Source organism: Arachis ipaensis, chromosome B08 (genome assembly GCF_000816755.2).
Source record: "Arachis ipaensis cultivar K30076 chromosome B08, Araip1.1, whole genome shotgun sequence".
NCBI classification, from domain to species: Eukaryota; Viridiplantae; Streptophyta; class Magnoliopsida; order Fabales; family Fabaceae; genus Arachis; species Arachis ipaensis.
In genome coordinates, this window is record NC_029792.2 from 25,509,652 (window position 1) to 25,526,461 (window position 16,810).

Sequence of the window (16,810 nt, forward strand, 5' to 3'; positions counted from 1 at the left end):
GATTAGATCGCTTTCTTTAGAGAGATATTTGTCCCCACACTTAGTTGCTATAGGGTTGATGACAATACTCTCCCAGGATACAATGAAACCTAAGAATTTCTTAATTAGCAATAGTAAGAATTTCTCAACTCTCTTGAACAAAGAAAATCTCTTAATGGTTGAGTAATTTGTACACTTGGTACGTCATATCTGAAATAGTGAACAAGGACTTATTTATACATATTGCACATAGCAATTATGATTAGTTACGTATACAAATGATTGTATCTTTTCTATTGCCAATAGATACAATGTTTTGAATATACACAACTCTTAAAGAGTTGTGTCCCTTTAGCCAATAGACACAATATTTTGAACATACACAATCCTTAAAAGGTTGTGTCCCTTCAACCAAATGGTACTAAACGGTTAGTAACCGTTTATTAATATTAATAATATTAATAATAATATCAATAATATTAATAATATTAATTAATCAAATTTGTAAATACCCTTCAAGCTGAACTTATCAAAATTTAAACTCAATTCATTTAATTTATGAGCTCAATTTCAGGCTCAAACTCGGCTCGACAGTTCATAAATTCAACTTATCAAATTATTAACGAGTCGGGCTCAAACTAACTTGATTCACTCTTAACCCTAGTGACCGACAACTTGATCATTGCAGGTACTCTCCTATGTTCTTATCTTATTAATTTTGTCATAATTTTAAATTACTACTTCTCCCACATTATTCTTTTCTCTTCAATTCTCTCCTCTAATCTATACTTTCACATATTCCTCTATCTTTTTGATATTTTCCGGAAAAAATTACTCAAATAGTATCCAAAAATTTATACCATTAACAAAAATAACCTTTAAAGATTGAACGATAAATAAATCCTTGAATGATTTAAAAGTGCGACAAAAATAAACAATAAATATTATATTTTTTATAAATAATAAAAAAACTTTCATATTTAACAAATGACTTATCCATTTGATCTGAATTCATGTTTTTAAATATTTTAGGAACTTATTTATTGTTTGCATTTTTTAGAATTATTTTTGTCAATAATATAAATTTTTTGATACTATTTTAGTATTTTTTTTTCCAACCTTTCTTCAACCAAGTAAAAGCATAGTTTGGTAAATACTTTCACGTGCAAATGTAGTACTTTGTCTTTCTTGCTCTCTCTCATTCATTAACTAGATTACCTTTCATGGCTTTGTTTCATAGTTGGCTATTCAAACTATTTTCTAGCATCTTTTTCATGTGTTGCATTAATCAACATCTTTAATTTATTTTTTAATTTGATTTAGGAACTTCTCTTTATTTGAAAACTCTTTTTCAGTTTTTCATTTTTGGCATCTTGTTTCATAAAAAAGGTCTCCACCTACCAATGGTGGATTATTGTAGAAGGCTCATATATATTTTATTAACTCATTCATTTGTTTCATTTCTTTAACTGCTTTGCATTTGAATAATATTAATTTCTTGAAGTATTGATTATGTAGAATATTGAATTTAAAAATTGGGGTAAAACACATCATTAAACCAAATCAATGCCAATATTACATGAAAGTTTTAAAACAAAAAACGTTGCATCGATATCTTCGTTCACATATCTATATAAATCGAATTAGGGTAATTTGAATTAGGCATTATAGTAGTAAACCACTAAATCAAACTAGGGGCATTCGATTTAGTAGTGTTGCATAAATCCGCATAAATCGAACTCACCTACTTCGATTTAGGCATTATAGTGATAAATCTAATCAACTTGTATCGATTTACTATGGAACAAATGTAAATCGAATGCAACCAATTAGATTTACAATCCATTTCGAATGTAATAGTAAGGCAATAACATTTGATCACAAATAATACCCATAATGAGTACAATAAAGAGTACATTCAATAATAAATTAAAAAAATAATAATTGTAAATATTTTCTATAAATTATTAAAAAATCTCATTATAAATAATTTTTCAGTATAGTCAAGATGACATTAGACTTATAAAACTGTATTTACTGCTGATCAGGTCTATGTTTAGAGACAAGCATTAGTTTTTTGCAGTTCAAAGAAATATTTAGTGTTAAGGTCAACACATCAAAATATAGTTCAAATGCCAATGAACATTACCTTCAACAGAGGAATCCAGCATGCTATTTCAAGTGCTTGAGCAGCTTCATCAATAATCACCAAATCAAATGACATATTATCGAGTTTCTTAGAATAGGCCTCAATCAGAATAGTTAATATTACATCTGTCTACTGCCGTTTAAGTTACATCTGTTATAGCAAGCTGCTGCCTTTTATGCTCTTCTTTGGATAGAGTTCTATGTTCCCTTTGTATGTCTCTCCTTGTACTTTTGTCTTTAGTTTTCAATAGCTTTCCATTCAATGCCTGAAAGAAACACATCACATTTAGTGCAAATTATATTTCATATATATTATCTAGTTATGCAATAGCTTTTCATTCATAGCTTTCTCTTCAGGGTTGGTTGTTGTAATTATATCTAGTTATGCTACACGAAGTTGATAGTGTCATCAATTATGAAATCTGAAAAAAAAAAAAAAAAAGAGATTCTTTTGAGCGGCAGCTAGATGATCACCATCAACCTTGGTAAATGATAATAAATTAGTTCTTTAATTTCTACTCTAAGAATTTACCTTCATTTCTTTTCGAATATCATTTGCAAGGCCACTATTATCTCCTCGTAGTACCTAACAAGAAATTCAATAACGAAGGATATAAAAATCAATTATAATGAAACATACATACCAAACAAATACTATGAAATCAATTCATTAGTTAATATTTGTTGCGGTCCAGCCCAACAACGGCCATGGATTCACTTGCAGATCCCCGACCCGCTAGACATTCGACCCGCGCCTGGAGATGATCCGCGTGCCACCTCATGACCTACGAAGAACCTGGACAGCTAGTAGAAGATTCTAGATGAACGGACTCAAGAGAATGAGCCCACCCGAGTATGAAGTATAAATGGGGAGGGACCTATCCCTCTCCAGAGGTACGTCACCTTCTTACCCTAATTAGTTGCCTTATCGTACAGACACTAACTTTAGCATCAGAGTGTCCTTGCAAGTGGCCCACCCGCCGACCTACCGATGACTCGTACAATCATCCTACTCATGAAGCTCGCACTCAGGTCCAGGTCTCCCATCTCAACTAGTTGCTCCAGTCCCGACTCCACCCGAACCGCCATTCACCCGAGTGACCAAACATTAGCGCCTACTGTGGGAACCTGGCGCGAGTATGGAGCTCTTTCCTCACATGGAGGAAGTACGAGAGGAGGGGGGAGCCCGCCTGAGGAGCAGGGTGAGTTCAGCAGCCTCTTCTCAGGAACGTCCGAGACCTCTATCTCGGCAAGGAAACACCCACTCCCGATCTCCTGAGAGACGCCCGTTCGGTGGCACCGGCGATGACAACTCAAAGATTATGCAAGAACTCAGGCACCGAGTGCAGAATTTGGAGAGAGAGCTAGCAGCGAGGGACCGCTATCGTCCCGAGCACAGTAGAGACTCTCGCCCAAGTCTGTCTCGCACCCGATCTCCCACTGAGAGGTCAAAAGACTGCAGGAGTAGCTCCTGTCATTATGGGAGCAACCCCTTTCCACCCTTCTCTCCTCAAAGTCCGGCTACTGAAAAACTTCGACAAACACACAGATATGAGGTATGATGGGATGAAAGACCCTCAGGAACATTTGACGGCCTTTGAGGCCATAATGAACCTGGAGGGTATTGGTGATACTGTAAGGTGCTGTGCTTTCCCTGTAACCCTGGCAGGTCCAGCGATACGTTGGTTTAACGCACTTCTGCAAGAGTCCATTACGGCCTTCACGAATATCGCGCAGAGGTTCTTAGCGTAATTCACTACATGGATAGCTAAGGTCAAGCACCCGATCAACTTGTTAGGTGTGACCCAACGCGCTGGCGAGCCGACGAGGAAATTCCTTGACCGGTTCAATGATGTATGTCTAGAGATTGATGGCTTGACAGACTCGGTAGCGAGCCTATGCTTGACAAACGGCTTGTTGAATGAGAACTTCAGGAGGCATTTCATTACCAAGCCTGTCTGGACCATGCAAAATATTCAAAATGTTGCGAGGGAGTATATTAACGATGAAGAAGTTAGCCAAGTGGTGGCCGCCAATAAGCGGCAGCCACCCCACCCGCTATTTGCAACCTTTTCCAGCCTTAGGGGACTGTTTAAACCATCTTCAGGTATGTCATCAAAAGCAAAAGTTATTGATGAGTTCTGTTAGTATCAAACCAACAAGTCAAAGTTGTGTCCAATGCTCGGACCACCTGTAGCTAACAGCATGGGCAATTTTCTTCCATAAATTAAATCAATCAGAGACTTAAGAATTACCTTTAATCTATAAACAACACCTTGTCCAAGAGCAGGAGAACCTAGATCAGCCTTGTTGAGTTTTAAAACGATGACGTTATGAGTACTAAATTACAAAAATAAGACTTCATTAACTCCTAATGGTATAACAATATTGATCAAATACATAAGAAAACTGTCGTGTCAGTAATTTGTGGCAACCTTTTTTGCCACATACAAGTCTTATAAAATACTGTGAATAACAAAAGGCGGAAGAAAATGTAACATAGAAAATTACTTAAAGACTGAAAAATGTGAACAATCGAATAGGTTCATATAAAACTGAATACTAAAGATAACTTCTTCAAATATGAGTCGAACGATATAACAGTCAAAGATTTATGAAATGCAAAGTAATTGATAAAAGAAAGTCAATCATTCACCTTGTGTGTAGGAAGAACATCTCCTTTTGTAGACTGGAACTCAATCAGAGATTTTCCCATAAGCCCTGTCTATATTCATGAAAAAAAAAAGAGGAAGAGAAGCACCATATAAGAATACCAACTGAAACTCCACTCATCAATTATTACTTATTAATCAAATAGCACACTATATGATAAAATCGTGATCTGGATCTGATTTTATCGAAGAAAATAAGATTGAAATGGAAGAAAAAGACTCAGAAAGTGAATTTGTCATATGAACAAATACAAAACCTAAAATTGAAAGAAAAACCACAGAGTACATTGGAGTACATATTATTATCCACTATTTATAGCTATTAGAAAATTAACCTTACTAAAACCTAACTCAATATGGTAAATAAATTAACTATGGTTATGAGGTAATTACTATTGCTAGCTTTAACCTCTAATCAAAACAAACTTTTCTATCATTCTAACTAAAGTTACAAAAACAAATACTATCAAAAAAATTATTCGACCATAATCAGTTACAGCTTGCTTTTGTGAGCCATTAGATTCCACCTTAATATCATCTCTAACATCCTCCCTCAAGTTGAAACTGATTGAATTAGTTGCAAGTCCAGCAATATTATTATCATCCTCCCTTGAATTAAGACGTGTTGAAACCTTTAACCTCTTATCATCCACAAAATATCCTCCCTCAAGTGGGACGTGTAAGTCAAGCATGCCCAACTTAAAAAGTAAAGGTTCAAAGACACCCGGTGATAACGCTTTAGTAAGTAAATCAGCTGTTTAATGAGCTGATTTAATAGGTAGCAATTTCAGCACCCCTGTTTGAGACTTTTCACGAACAATGTGACAATCTACTTCATTGTGCTTGGTTCTTTCGTGAAAGACCAGATTAGCTGCAATATACAGCGCAGATTGATTGGCTGAGGATGAGATACATGGCAGTCATTAAGAAGATAAAGAAGCCATCGACCTTCCCGAGTTGCTTGTGCCATGGCATGATATTCAACTTCTGAGGAAGAACATGCTACAGTTGTTTGCTTCTTACTCTTCCAAGACACTAATGAAGAACCTAGGAAAAAACAATACCCAGTTATTGATCGACGAGTATCGGAACAAGTTGCCCAATCCGAATCAACATAACCAGTCAATTTGTGATCATTATTTAAAGAGAAGAAAAGGCCCTTAGAAGGAGATTTCTTGATGTATCGAAGAACATGTAGTGCTGCCTTGTAATGGTCATCAGTTGCACAATCCAAAAATTGGCTGAGCTTCCAACTGCAAAAGCAATGTCTGGACGAGTATTGGTGAGATATAGGAGTCATCCGAGCAGTCTTCTATATTGTAATGGATCTGGTAATCTTGTGCCACTCTCCTTAGAAAGTTTGCCATTATACAACATAGGAACTGAAGCAGGTTTAGCTTCTAACATACCATATTCCTCAAGCAAATCAAGAGTGTACTTACGTTGATACAAAGCAATTCCTTTGGAACTACGAGAAACTTCCATTCCAAGAAAGTATTTCAACCGGCCTAAGTCTTTAATACTAAATTTAGCATTAAGAGCCCTTTTAATAGCTTCGATTTCAAATAGATTATTTTCAGATAAAACAAGATCATCAATATAAACAATAATAATAGCCAAGCCAAGCTTAGTGTGCTTGATGAACAGAGAATGATCATGAGAAGACTTGATAAAACCATGTTGTTGAAGAAAACCACTTAATCTTAAATTCCATTGACGGCTTGCCTGTTTCAAGCTATATAAAGAACGATTTAACTTACAAACAGCACCATTTGGAACATCGAGACCTTGGGGAGGTTTCATATAAACCTCTTCTTGCAACTCACCATGCAAGAATGCTGTATTAACGTCTAATTGGTGAAGTTTCCAGCCATGGACAGCAGCAAGAGTAAGAATCAGTCGTAAAGTGGTGATTTTTACAACTGGACTGAATGTATCAAAGTAATCATAGCCAACTCGTTAACGAAAACCTTGAGCCACCAAACATGTTTTGTGGCATTCAACACTACCATCTGGATTAAACTTCACTTTAAAAACCCACTTGCATCCAATGATGCGCTTTCTAATAGGCAAAGAAGTAATAGACCAAGTCTTATTCTTCTCAAGAGCGAGCAATTCTGCACTAATTGTATTTCTCCAGCATTCATGTTGCACAGCTTGTTCATAAGTCTTTGGCTCAACTGTTGTGGTTATTGCTAGGGAAAAGGCTCTATGGACATGGGATAGCTTCCCATAATCCACCATATGAGATAGACTGTACCGCTTGGAACATGATTGGTTACTAGAGCTTCCTGTTCTAAGTAAACATACAATGATAATCTTGAAGATAAGAAGGTGGTTTATGTGTACGAGTTGATCGTCTAAGATCCTGATTATGCATGTTATCATTTGAATGAGAATTAGATGATGCACTATTTGGTGGACTAATAGAAGCTACATGTGAATCAATGAGTGATGTATGGTCATTAGACTCATGAAAAGAATCAGTAGTTGCATGAGATGGATGAAATGCATTTAAGGAATCATAAGTAAAAAGATCAAATCTATTAAAATTAGAATCAGCAATAGGTAGAGAAGAGGCATTTATGGATTTTGTGAGCATCTCATCATCAAAAGATTTATAAGAAAAATAGTGTTCATAAAAATCCACATTTCGAGACAAAAATAGTTCTCTAGTGTGAATATCAAACAGAATATATTCTTTTGTGCCAGCTGGGTAGCCAAGAAAAATACTCTTTCTTGCTCGTTTATCAAATTTTGTTCTTCCATGAGTTAACGTTGAAGCAAAAGCCAAGCATCCAAACACTTTAAGGTGACTAATGTCCGCATCCTTACCAAATAAGGTAGCATAAGGGGTTTTATTTTTTAAAACTGGAGTTGGAAGTCTATTAATTAAATGAACAGTTAAACCAATAGCGAAATTTCAAAAAGTTTTTGGCAAGGACGATTGAAACATTAATGCTCTTGCAATGTTAAGAGTATGTTGGTGTTTCCGCTCAACAATACTATTTAGTTGAGGTGTCTCAACACATGATGTTTGATGCACTATACCCTGTGAATTATAAAAAAATATCAAGTTTAAACTCAGGACCATTGTCAGTTCGAATAATCTTTACTTGAGAATTAAAATGTGTTTTCACATAGGCAACAAAATTCTAGACCAAACTGTTGGCTTCTGACTTTAATTTCATGAAATAAATCCATACAAATATGGTTTTATCATCTACTACAGTTAAAAAATATTTATAACCTTGTAGAGAAATGAGTGACATTGGCCCCCAGATATCAATATGTATTAAATCAAAACTGTTTAAACTTGTTGTTTCACTAAGGGTATATGGTAACCGTTTTTGCTTCGCATAATGGCAAAAATCACATGGTTTAGAGCAAGTAGATACAGAAAAATGCACACAAGGATATATTTGTTTAATAATGTCAAATTTTCTTTGGGGTACATGACCCAATCGAAAATGCCATAAATTCTCAATAGAAAAATTTGAAGTTTGTGTAACCAAATTTGCTGTCCTAAGATTAGAAGAAAGTAAAATCTTGTCACTATGACCTTGCATGTCTAGAATCCTAGTACTCCTATTAAATGTTGTATTTTCTATGTTGTCTTTATGTGCTAACTCTAATGCAGGAAAATCTAGCATGTATAATACATGTTTTGCTCTAGCTGTACCAATCATCTTCAAAGAGGTCCGATTCTGTATTTCACAAGGTTTGTCAGTAAAAACACATTTGCAATGCAGGCCTTCTGTAAGTTTGGAAATAGATAAAAGATTGAAGTTAAAACTTGGTATGTACAGCACATCCGTGAGATAGAATGTAGCTGAAAATATCACAGTTCCACTTATAGTTGCAGTTGTATGTGTTCCATCTGGTAATTTTACCAGAATTGGTCTAATATGTCTAAAATTTGTAAAAAAAAATGCAATGAGTGTGATACATGATCAGTAGCTCCTGTATCAAGTACCCACGAATTTGAGAAAAAACTTTTTACTGACAAAAATCGTGCAATATGAGAGCTCATGCAAAGTTTATAAGTCTCTAAAGGTATACCTCCACTCCCTGCATTTGATTGACTGACATCTCTCACGTTTGCTCCTTGAAAAAACTGTGCACACTCCTGCCGAAGAAAGGTAAGCAGTGCATCTCTCAAAACTCTTATTGAATTGGGATTGATCATCAGCTTCCTTGTCCTGCTTGACATTGTGGGTGTTGCTCTCTTCAATTTCAGCAGCAATATGATTAGCCATAACTCTGTTGCTAGTCTCTCGTGGCCATTTCTGCCTTTGTAGATGAGATAAAAATCCATGTTTGTGGTAACAAGTATCCACAAGATGCCCTGCCTTGTGACAATAAGAACAGGTCTTAGGTGCTGAATTCCTTCCACCTCTACTTCCACAAGTTCCTCGTCCTCTTTCTCTAGAAACACTACTTGGATTATTGTTGAAATTATGAAATGAATTGCTCAAAGCTGGGGGTAGGAAGTAAACACTTGTTGGATCTTCAAGTAAATTGGTACTCGATTGTGGCTGCAAACTTGATAGTTGGCTTATAATGCGAGTTAGATTTCGAAGCTGAAAGCTCTCATGTGAGCCGTCCCTCAACATTAGTTCAGAAGGAGTGTTGGCCATTGATACTAATTCAATGCTCTATTTGTATCCAAAAGCTTCACCTCTTTCACGATCCTCCACGCTCACTGCACCATGATAAAATCATGATCTGGATCTGATTTTATCGAAAAAATAAGATTGAAATGGAAGAAGAAGACTCATAGAAAGTGAATTTTGTCATATGAACAAATACAAAACCTAAAATTAAAAGAAAAACCACAGAGTACATTGGAGTACATATTGTTATCCACTATTTATAGCTATTAGAAAATTAACCTTAGTAAAATCTAACTCAATATGGTAAATAAATTAACTATGGTTATGAGGTAATTACTATTGATAGCTTTAACCTCTAATCAAAACAAACTTTTCTATCATTCTAACTAAAGTTACAAAAACAAATACTATCAAAAGAAAATTATTCAACCATAATCAGTTACAGCTTGCTTTTATGAGCTATTAGATTCCGGCTTAATATCATCTCCAACACTATAAAATAAGGCAAACATAAAAATTCAAATTCCTCATTTATTCTCATGAAAAAGAAAAGAAAACAGAATGGAATATAAGATTATATATCATAAGTGATAAACTAAAAAACAAGTTACTTGGACATCCACACACTTCAAGTTAAGGATTGTGGAACCTCTCTTTTGAGTAGTATCCAAATTCTTTGATATACTTGCGGTGATTGATCTTGATATCTCAGCTTCTTAAGCGTCCAAATAAAATAAAACACAGGAAAAAATTTGAAAAGGAAGCTCCATCATTCATCCATTCTGAAGCCACCGCCCAACATAAACCATTCTTTGCAAAATTATAACCTTTTCCATTTTTCTAATCACCCCATGAACACTTGCTATTACATGGGACAGTAAAATTGGTCTTGAATTTGTAAATTGATACAGAGAGGCCTCCTAAAGTTGGAAACTTTAGTTGCAGGGCTTAAGTCATATTAGTCTATTCAGTTCTAATTCCATTTTTACACACACAAAACGAGTATGCAAGATGGGCAATGGATTAAACGAGAAAAGCGAGAGCTTTTGAATAATGTGTGTTATGTAGCTACTAGCTACGTAGTAGGTACCTTTTCCAAGTCAAGAAAAAGGGTGGTGATACTGATGAACTGTTGCAGAGAGAGAGAGGGGTGATGATTTCTTCTCAGTCGCTCCTTTCTCTATTGTTTCTGTGTCACAGTTGCTATCAAAGGATTGCAGACCAAAGAGAGAGCGAGTGAGAGAGCTAAATGAAGCTATTTACTAGTATGTGTTGGTCTTTTATTTCATTTTAACCACCTTTCTTGCGAGAAATTTGTATTTTATTTTGCTTGCACTCAATTTTATTTTGAATTTTTTTTCCAATTTGAAGTTTATAAGTTTTTCTTTCTGATTAATACGAAAAAAATAAAAATATATATTAATCATTAAAAATATTTTAATTTTTCAACTCTTATACACTAATATCTAAGTCAAAGAAATGAATAACATTTCAATTTTAGTAAATTTTTTTCTCCAATTCTCATGTCTTTTTTTTTTGTGACTAAATAGAAAAGAAAAAAAAGAAAAAAAAAGAGACAAAATTAAATTAATTGGCTAGATTCATATCTAAATCTATTGGATGTTGAAACTCACTCCATGGTTGGCTCCAATTCGAGTGAATGTCCGCATCAGAAGCGGCTGCTTTAGCCATACAATCTGCAACACTATTTGCATTCCTCTGAATTAAAAGAATAGAGACTCTCCAATTCCAATTCATAACCTCCTGTATATGCTTTGCCAAATCCCATTTCGGAATATCCTTACCAAGCATTCTTTGGTTTACCAAGAAAAGAGCTTCTAAACAGTCTGTTTTATAAATAACCTCACGAAATCCATTCTCCCAAGCAAGAAGTAAACCTCTCCAAATTGCATACAATTCAGCAAAAAGAACACTGCATACTTCGACTTTCCCAGTGAAACCTTTCAACCAACATCCATCAGGATTGCGAATGATACAACCAAAACCAGCATAGCCAAGAGGAGCAAAACAACTAGCATCACAATTCAATTTAATAGAATGAACTGGAGGTGGAACCCAATGCAAACAAAGCGAAGGAGGAGACAAAGATTGATACATAGCAAAAATAGTGTGAAACTCCCTTATTGAACTACGAATCAAACTCACCACTTTACTAGCATTCCAAGAATCATCTATATTAAATAAGTCATGATTCCTGCTTCTCCAAATCCACCATATGGTCGAAAAGAAAAGAAAAACATCTCCACTCCTTGCACCTCTGTAGAGCCAATCACGTAAATCCGAGTTATCTGAATACAGGCCTAAAAGGTTCCAGACCTCCTTGGCACTAGGGCACTCCCGAAGACAATGAAGAATGGATTTAGAACCATTCTGACACTGATGACAGGTGCTAGATAAAGCTAAGCCACGACCTAAATGAAACTCTGCCGTAGGAATAGCATTATGAAGACTGAGCCAAATCAAGAACTTGTACTTCTCAGGAATATACAGTCGCCATACCCACAACCAATTATCATGCTCATTCCAGTCAAAGTTTCTTTTGGCTAGCCAACTGTACCCACTCCTAGCTGAGTAGAGTCTAGAAGATGCCACACCCCACGACCAACCCGAACTCTCTCCAGCATTCAAATCCGGATTATAAGCATTCAAATGCTGTTTGACATCTTCTGGAATGATAGAGAAAATATCATGGAGATTCCATTGACCATCTTTCCAAACGTCTCTAATAGTTAAATCAGAGTCAGATATATGTACAAAAGGGACATCTTGAGCAATTGGGCCCTCAATACTCCAATTCTCAAACCAAAAAGATTGATCAAGTAACCTAACGTACCAAGAGAAGGCATCCTTAAGAGCACCAAAAGCCTTTGAGATACTCTTCCAAACATGAGAAGCGTTGCAAGGGACAGGGCCATCTAAAACTTCCTCATTCCTCAGATACTTCGCCCTCAATAGAGCAACCCAAGGCTTGTCCTGACAATGAAAAAGTTGTCAAACCAATTTACCAAGTAAAGATATATTAACACACATAGGATCTCTAACACCCAGGCCATCAAATTTCTTTGGAGTAATCACGGTACTCCAATTAACAAGAGAAAGACCTCTACCATCAACTGGACCCTTCCAAAGAAACTGTCTCATCATAGAAGACAATTTATCGCAAACCCAATTTGGAAAAAAAGATACTTGCATATGATAGACAGGAATGGATGTTGCAACAGAATTGATCAGGCAAAGTCTCTCTGCTTTATTGAGAAGCCTTCCTTTCTAGTTATCTAATCTTCCCCTCACCTTTTCATTCACCGAATGAAAAGAAGCCCTACTGGTACGGGAATGATTAAGGTTAACTCTAAGATATCTTCCTAAGTCCAAAGAAAAACGTATTGAAGAAACACTAGTAAAAATATCTCTTCTACAAGCAGTCACATTTTTAGAACAAAAAGCTTTAGACTTTTCAAGATTCACTTTCATGCCAGATGCCTTGCAAAAAATGTTAAGAGAATGCATGACCATTTGGACCTGACTCTTTGTAGCCTGACAGAAAAGTAAGAGACCATCTGCAAACATCAAATGAGAAAATTTTGGGCCACCCCTAGTGATAGAAACTGGTTTCCACACACCCTCGACCACCTATGAGATATATAGCAAGCAAGTCTTTCCATACAAAGCACAAATAAGTAAGGAGACATTGGATCGCCCTGTCTAAGCCCCCTTCTAGGAGTAAAACTATCCAGTCTATTCCCATTCCACATAATAGAAAGAGATGATGCACGGACACAATTCATAATCAAATTAACAGTGATGATAGAAAAACCAAAAGCAATGAGAGTACTCTCCAAAACCCTCCAATCCACCCTATCATAAGCTTTTTCAAGATCAATTTTAAAAGCAAAACTACCTTTCTTGGATTTTGTGTGCTTCATGAAATTTAGAATTTCTTGGGCCGCAATAATATTATCAGGAGTACCACGACCCGGAATGAAACCTCTTTGTAAAGGACTAACAATATCTGGAAGAAAAGGCCGAAGTCGATTAGTCAATACTTTGGTGATAATTTTATAAACAACATTACACAAGCTAATAGGCCTGAAATCCTTCATAAAGGTAGGGTTATCAATTTTAGGAATAAGCACAATCAGAGTTTCCATGATGCTAGGATTTAAGTACTCTCCCAAAAAAGCACTCCGAACAATATTCCAAATCTCAGTGCCTATTATCTCCCAATATTCTTTAAAAAAATAAGCTTGAAAGCCATCTGGACCAGGATTCTTAAAAGGGCTCATACTGAATACTGCTAACTTGACTTCCATAAAAGAGACAGGGTCAATTAACTTAGCACAAGCCTCGGTGCTTAGAGTGGGCATCGGAACATCTCCTAAACAATCAACCTCAACCTCTTCCGTTGTACCAAAGAGATTCTTGTAAAAAGAGAGGGCTTCTTCCTGAGAATATCTGGATCAGTAGACCAAGACCCATCTCTAACATATAATCCATGTACTCTATTATGGTTTCTACGCACCAAAGTCTGAAGATGAAAGAATTTAGTGTTCTATCCCCATACTTGACCCACTGCTCTCTAGATTTCTGGTACCAAAAAAGTTCCTCTTGCAATAAAAGCCTATTGTAAACTTCCCTCAGCTCAGCTTCTTTAATTCTCAGAGATAACACATCGGTAACCTCCAAACGCCGTTGAATCTGATCAATCTGATATTCCAGCTTACTTTTTCGCACAAAAATATTTCCAAAAATCTTTGAGTTAAAGTCTAAAGAAGCTTGTTGAACCATCTTAAGCCTTTCAGTAACGCCTCCAAACTCTTGATTCCAAGCCTTACTAATAACATGTTTATAAGAAGGATGTGTTGTCCACACAGTTTGGAACCTAAAAGGATGAGAACCTTTCACTCTGGGGCCACCATGACAACGAACTAAAATAGAACAATGATCAAAATGAAGCCTGCTAAAAATTTCAGAATAACCCTCAGGAAACATTGTCATCCACGCCTCATTAACTAGAGCTCTATCTAATTTTTTAGTCAAGTCCCTGCCAGCCTGAACTGCTCTATACCAAGTATATCTCCTACCAGTCACTTTAAGATCAAAGAGCTCACAGTCATCTAGAGTAGTAGCTAATAGACTAGCTCTGTGAGAAGAAAAATAAGCACATGTACTCTCGTCTGCTGCCACAATCTCATTAAAATCACCAACGACGATCCACGATCCATTATGGCCTAAATTAATAGAACGCAAATGATCCCAAAGCATACTTCTTTTTTCGAATTGAGGACTCCCATACACTGCACTACAAAGCCAAACTAAGTTACCCACACTCACTTTCACTGTGATACATTGGTCAATTTGGTCAATAACCACACAAGAAGCATTAGCAATAGAAGATAGAAACCAAATGCCACCCCTTTGTCCTACTGTTTTCTCAATACCAACACAATGAAAACTCAAATTATCCCAAAAATTCTTCAAATTATTAAACATGGTATGAGTCTCAAAGAGAAAGAAGAAAGATGGTTTATATATTCTAAGCAAATTTTTGCAATGCACACGGGCCATCTTGTTAGACGCACCTCTCATATTCCAGGCTATAATATTGAAACTATCCATAAGAAAACAGTAAAAAGGGAGTTCCAATAACAAACCCGAGACTCAACATGATGTCCCTGTCTTCGACGATCCTGCCTTTAATGGACTCTCAAGTTGCAGCACAATTTTCTCCGTCGAAACTTGCGCCACACCCGCCGTCGATGCTCTATCCTTATCTACTAGTGAGTTCTGCAAAGAGTTTGGGCGAGGACGCTTTCGCACAGTGCCATTTGTTGTCTCACCTTGCTATTGATGATGAACATTGTGCCGGGTCTCCGAAGAAGCCACACTAACCGGTTTTCCAATATTGATGCCCCTGCTTAATTTTACTTTGGATCCAGTAGCATGTGTTGTACGTTGGTGATTAGGCCTTGTCCAAGTATTGGTAGCCTTGTTAGGAGTCTTCTTTGCTTTCGGTTGGACCTGATGGGTGCTAGGAGAAGGCTTTTGACCCATTTTATACTTTCCTTTTCTAATCACTTGAGTCCAGCCTTCCAAATCCTCATGTTGTGCATGGTCTACATGAACAATATGCAAATCACTCTCCACCAAATTCGGGACAGCAACATTTACAGTCACATCTCTAATATTCTTGCCAAAATTAAAACTTGTCTTTTCCACATGCACTGGATTTTTTGAATTTGAACTTTCTAGCTGCTTTGCTACATCGCCGACCACCTTGGCATTAGTTCCTCCTCCCGCATTGCTGTCAGTCTTGCACACCTTCATATCATGACCAAACTTGAGACGGGAGCCACAAATAAGGTGAAGACTTTCATATTCAACCTCATATTCAACACCTTCAACAAGAATCTTCTTAGTCACTGGCAATTCTAAATCTATTTGAACACAGGCTCGAGCATATTGTCCTCTTTCAGCTAATTTTGTTGCCAAATCAACCTTGACGGGAATGCCAACTGCAGTCGCAACACGGAGCATTGCATCTTCTTGGTAGCACTAAATTGGTAATCCGAAAATTCTAATCCACACTAAAGTTGCTCCAAAACAGTTTTCACTTGATCTAAACTCTTGATCCCAAGGCTTCACAGCCACATAATTTCCCTCGATCATCCATGGACCTCCTAAGAGAACATTTTCTCGCTCCTTAGCCACATCAAACTTCACAAGAAAGTAGTCAAACCCCACGTTCAATAAATCAAAACCTCCCTTAATCCGCCATACCGTTCGAAGTTTATGAGAATGTCTATTTAAGCGAATGAATGACCTAACTATAAAATAAGTTATATTTCTAATTACTAAAATGTGTTGGTGATAAAATATGTGTATCACTTAAATGGTATTGCCTAAATTCTTCTACAATTTCCCCTCAATTATATAAGTAACTTCCTTTTGCAACACATTTATCACCCTTCATCTTCTATCATTCGTCTACATCTCACATACAACTGTCTCCTTTGTTTTTATTGACCCTTGTAGCAGATATTTTTGCTGCTCATTGAAGGTAGAAATTAGCATAGACAAATTGCTTGACAACACTGCATCTTATATTTTTTAAGAAATTTAAAATTTTCATTCCCCACTCCTAAAACTGAAACAACTGAAACCGGTGGTAAGTGGTAACTGATAACTGAAAACACAAATCAGTTGAAACAAGATCACAACACTGAAACTATGGAGATACTATTGAGAATGAAAAGCCCCTGGAGTTGTTAAGTACAACTGTACAACATTATTTCTGCTAGATGAATCATAGGCAAGGACAAATGTTATTCGGTTATTCCCATATAGCTAAATTCATATACTACTTTAACTACTCAG

The 16,810-nt window shown here is 36.3% G+C and overlaps 2 protein-coding genes and 1 long non-coding RNA gene across 3 annotated transcripts in view; all 3 read right to left on the reverse strand.

Annotated features, from left to right (window-relative positions):
* On the reverse strand, positions 2,302-4,496 carry LOC110265436. Its single transcript, XR_002351581.1, has 3 exons — positions 4,383-4,496; positions 2,660-2,713; positions 2,302-2,393 (listed from the first exon to the last, which is right to left on the reverse strand). It is a non-coding gene; the product is annotated as an uncharacterized LOC110265436 (long non-coding RNA).
* On the reverse strand, positions 11,003-15,001 carry LOC107610797. The gene is made up of 6 exons (XM_016312798.1): positions 13,998-15,001; positions 13,234-13,888; positions 12,728-12,970; positions 12,512-12,568; positions 12,261-12,409; positions 11,003-12,158 (listed from the first exon to the last, which is right to left on the reverse strand). The coding sequence occupies exons 1-6, from the start codon at positions 14,999-15,001 to the stop codon at positions 11,003-11,005; spliced, it is 3,264 nt and encodes a 1,087-aa protein (XP_016168284.1).
* LOC107613685 (adenylosuccinate synthetase 2, chloroplastic) overlaps positions 16,637-16,810 on the reverse strand; it is a 3,129-nt gene continuing 2,955 nt past the window's right edge. Inside the window, exon 5 of the mRNA XM_016315790.2 lies at positions 16,637-16,810. The gene's annotated coding sequence lies outside the window, so the exon portion shown is untranslated.

Coding starts and splice junctions, on each gene's coding strand:
- LOC107610797 (XM_016312798.1), bottom strand. CDS start 15,001: ATGGCCCGTGTGCATTGCAAAAATTTGCTTAGAATATATAAACCATCT. Junction 12,971..13,233: donor TTGGTTTTTCTATCATCACT/GTTAATTTGATT, acceptor CTTTTCTGTCAG/GCTACAAAGAGTCAGGTCCA. Junction 12,159..12,260: donor GCCTTCTCTTGGTACGTTAG/GTTACTTGATCA, acceptor TTTAACTATTAG/AGACGTTTGGAAAGATGGTC.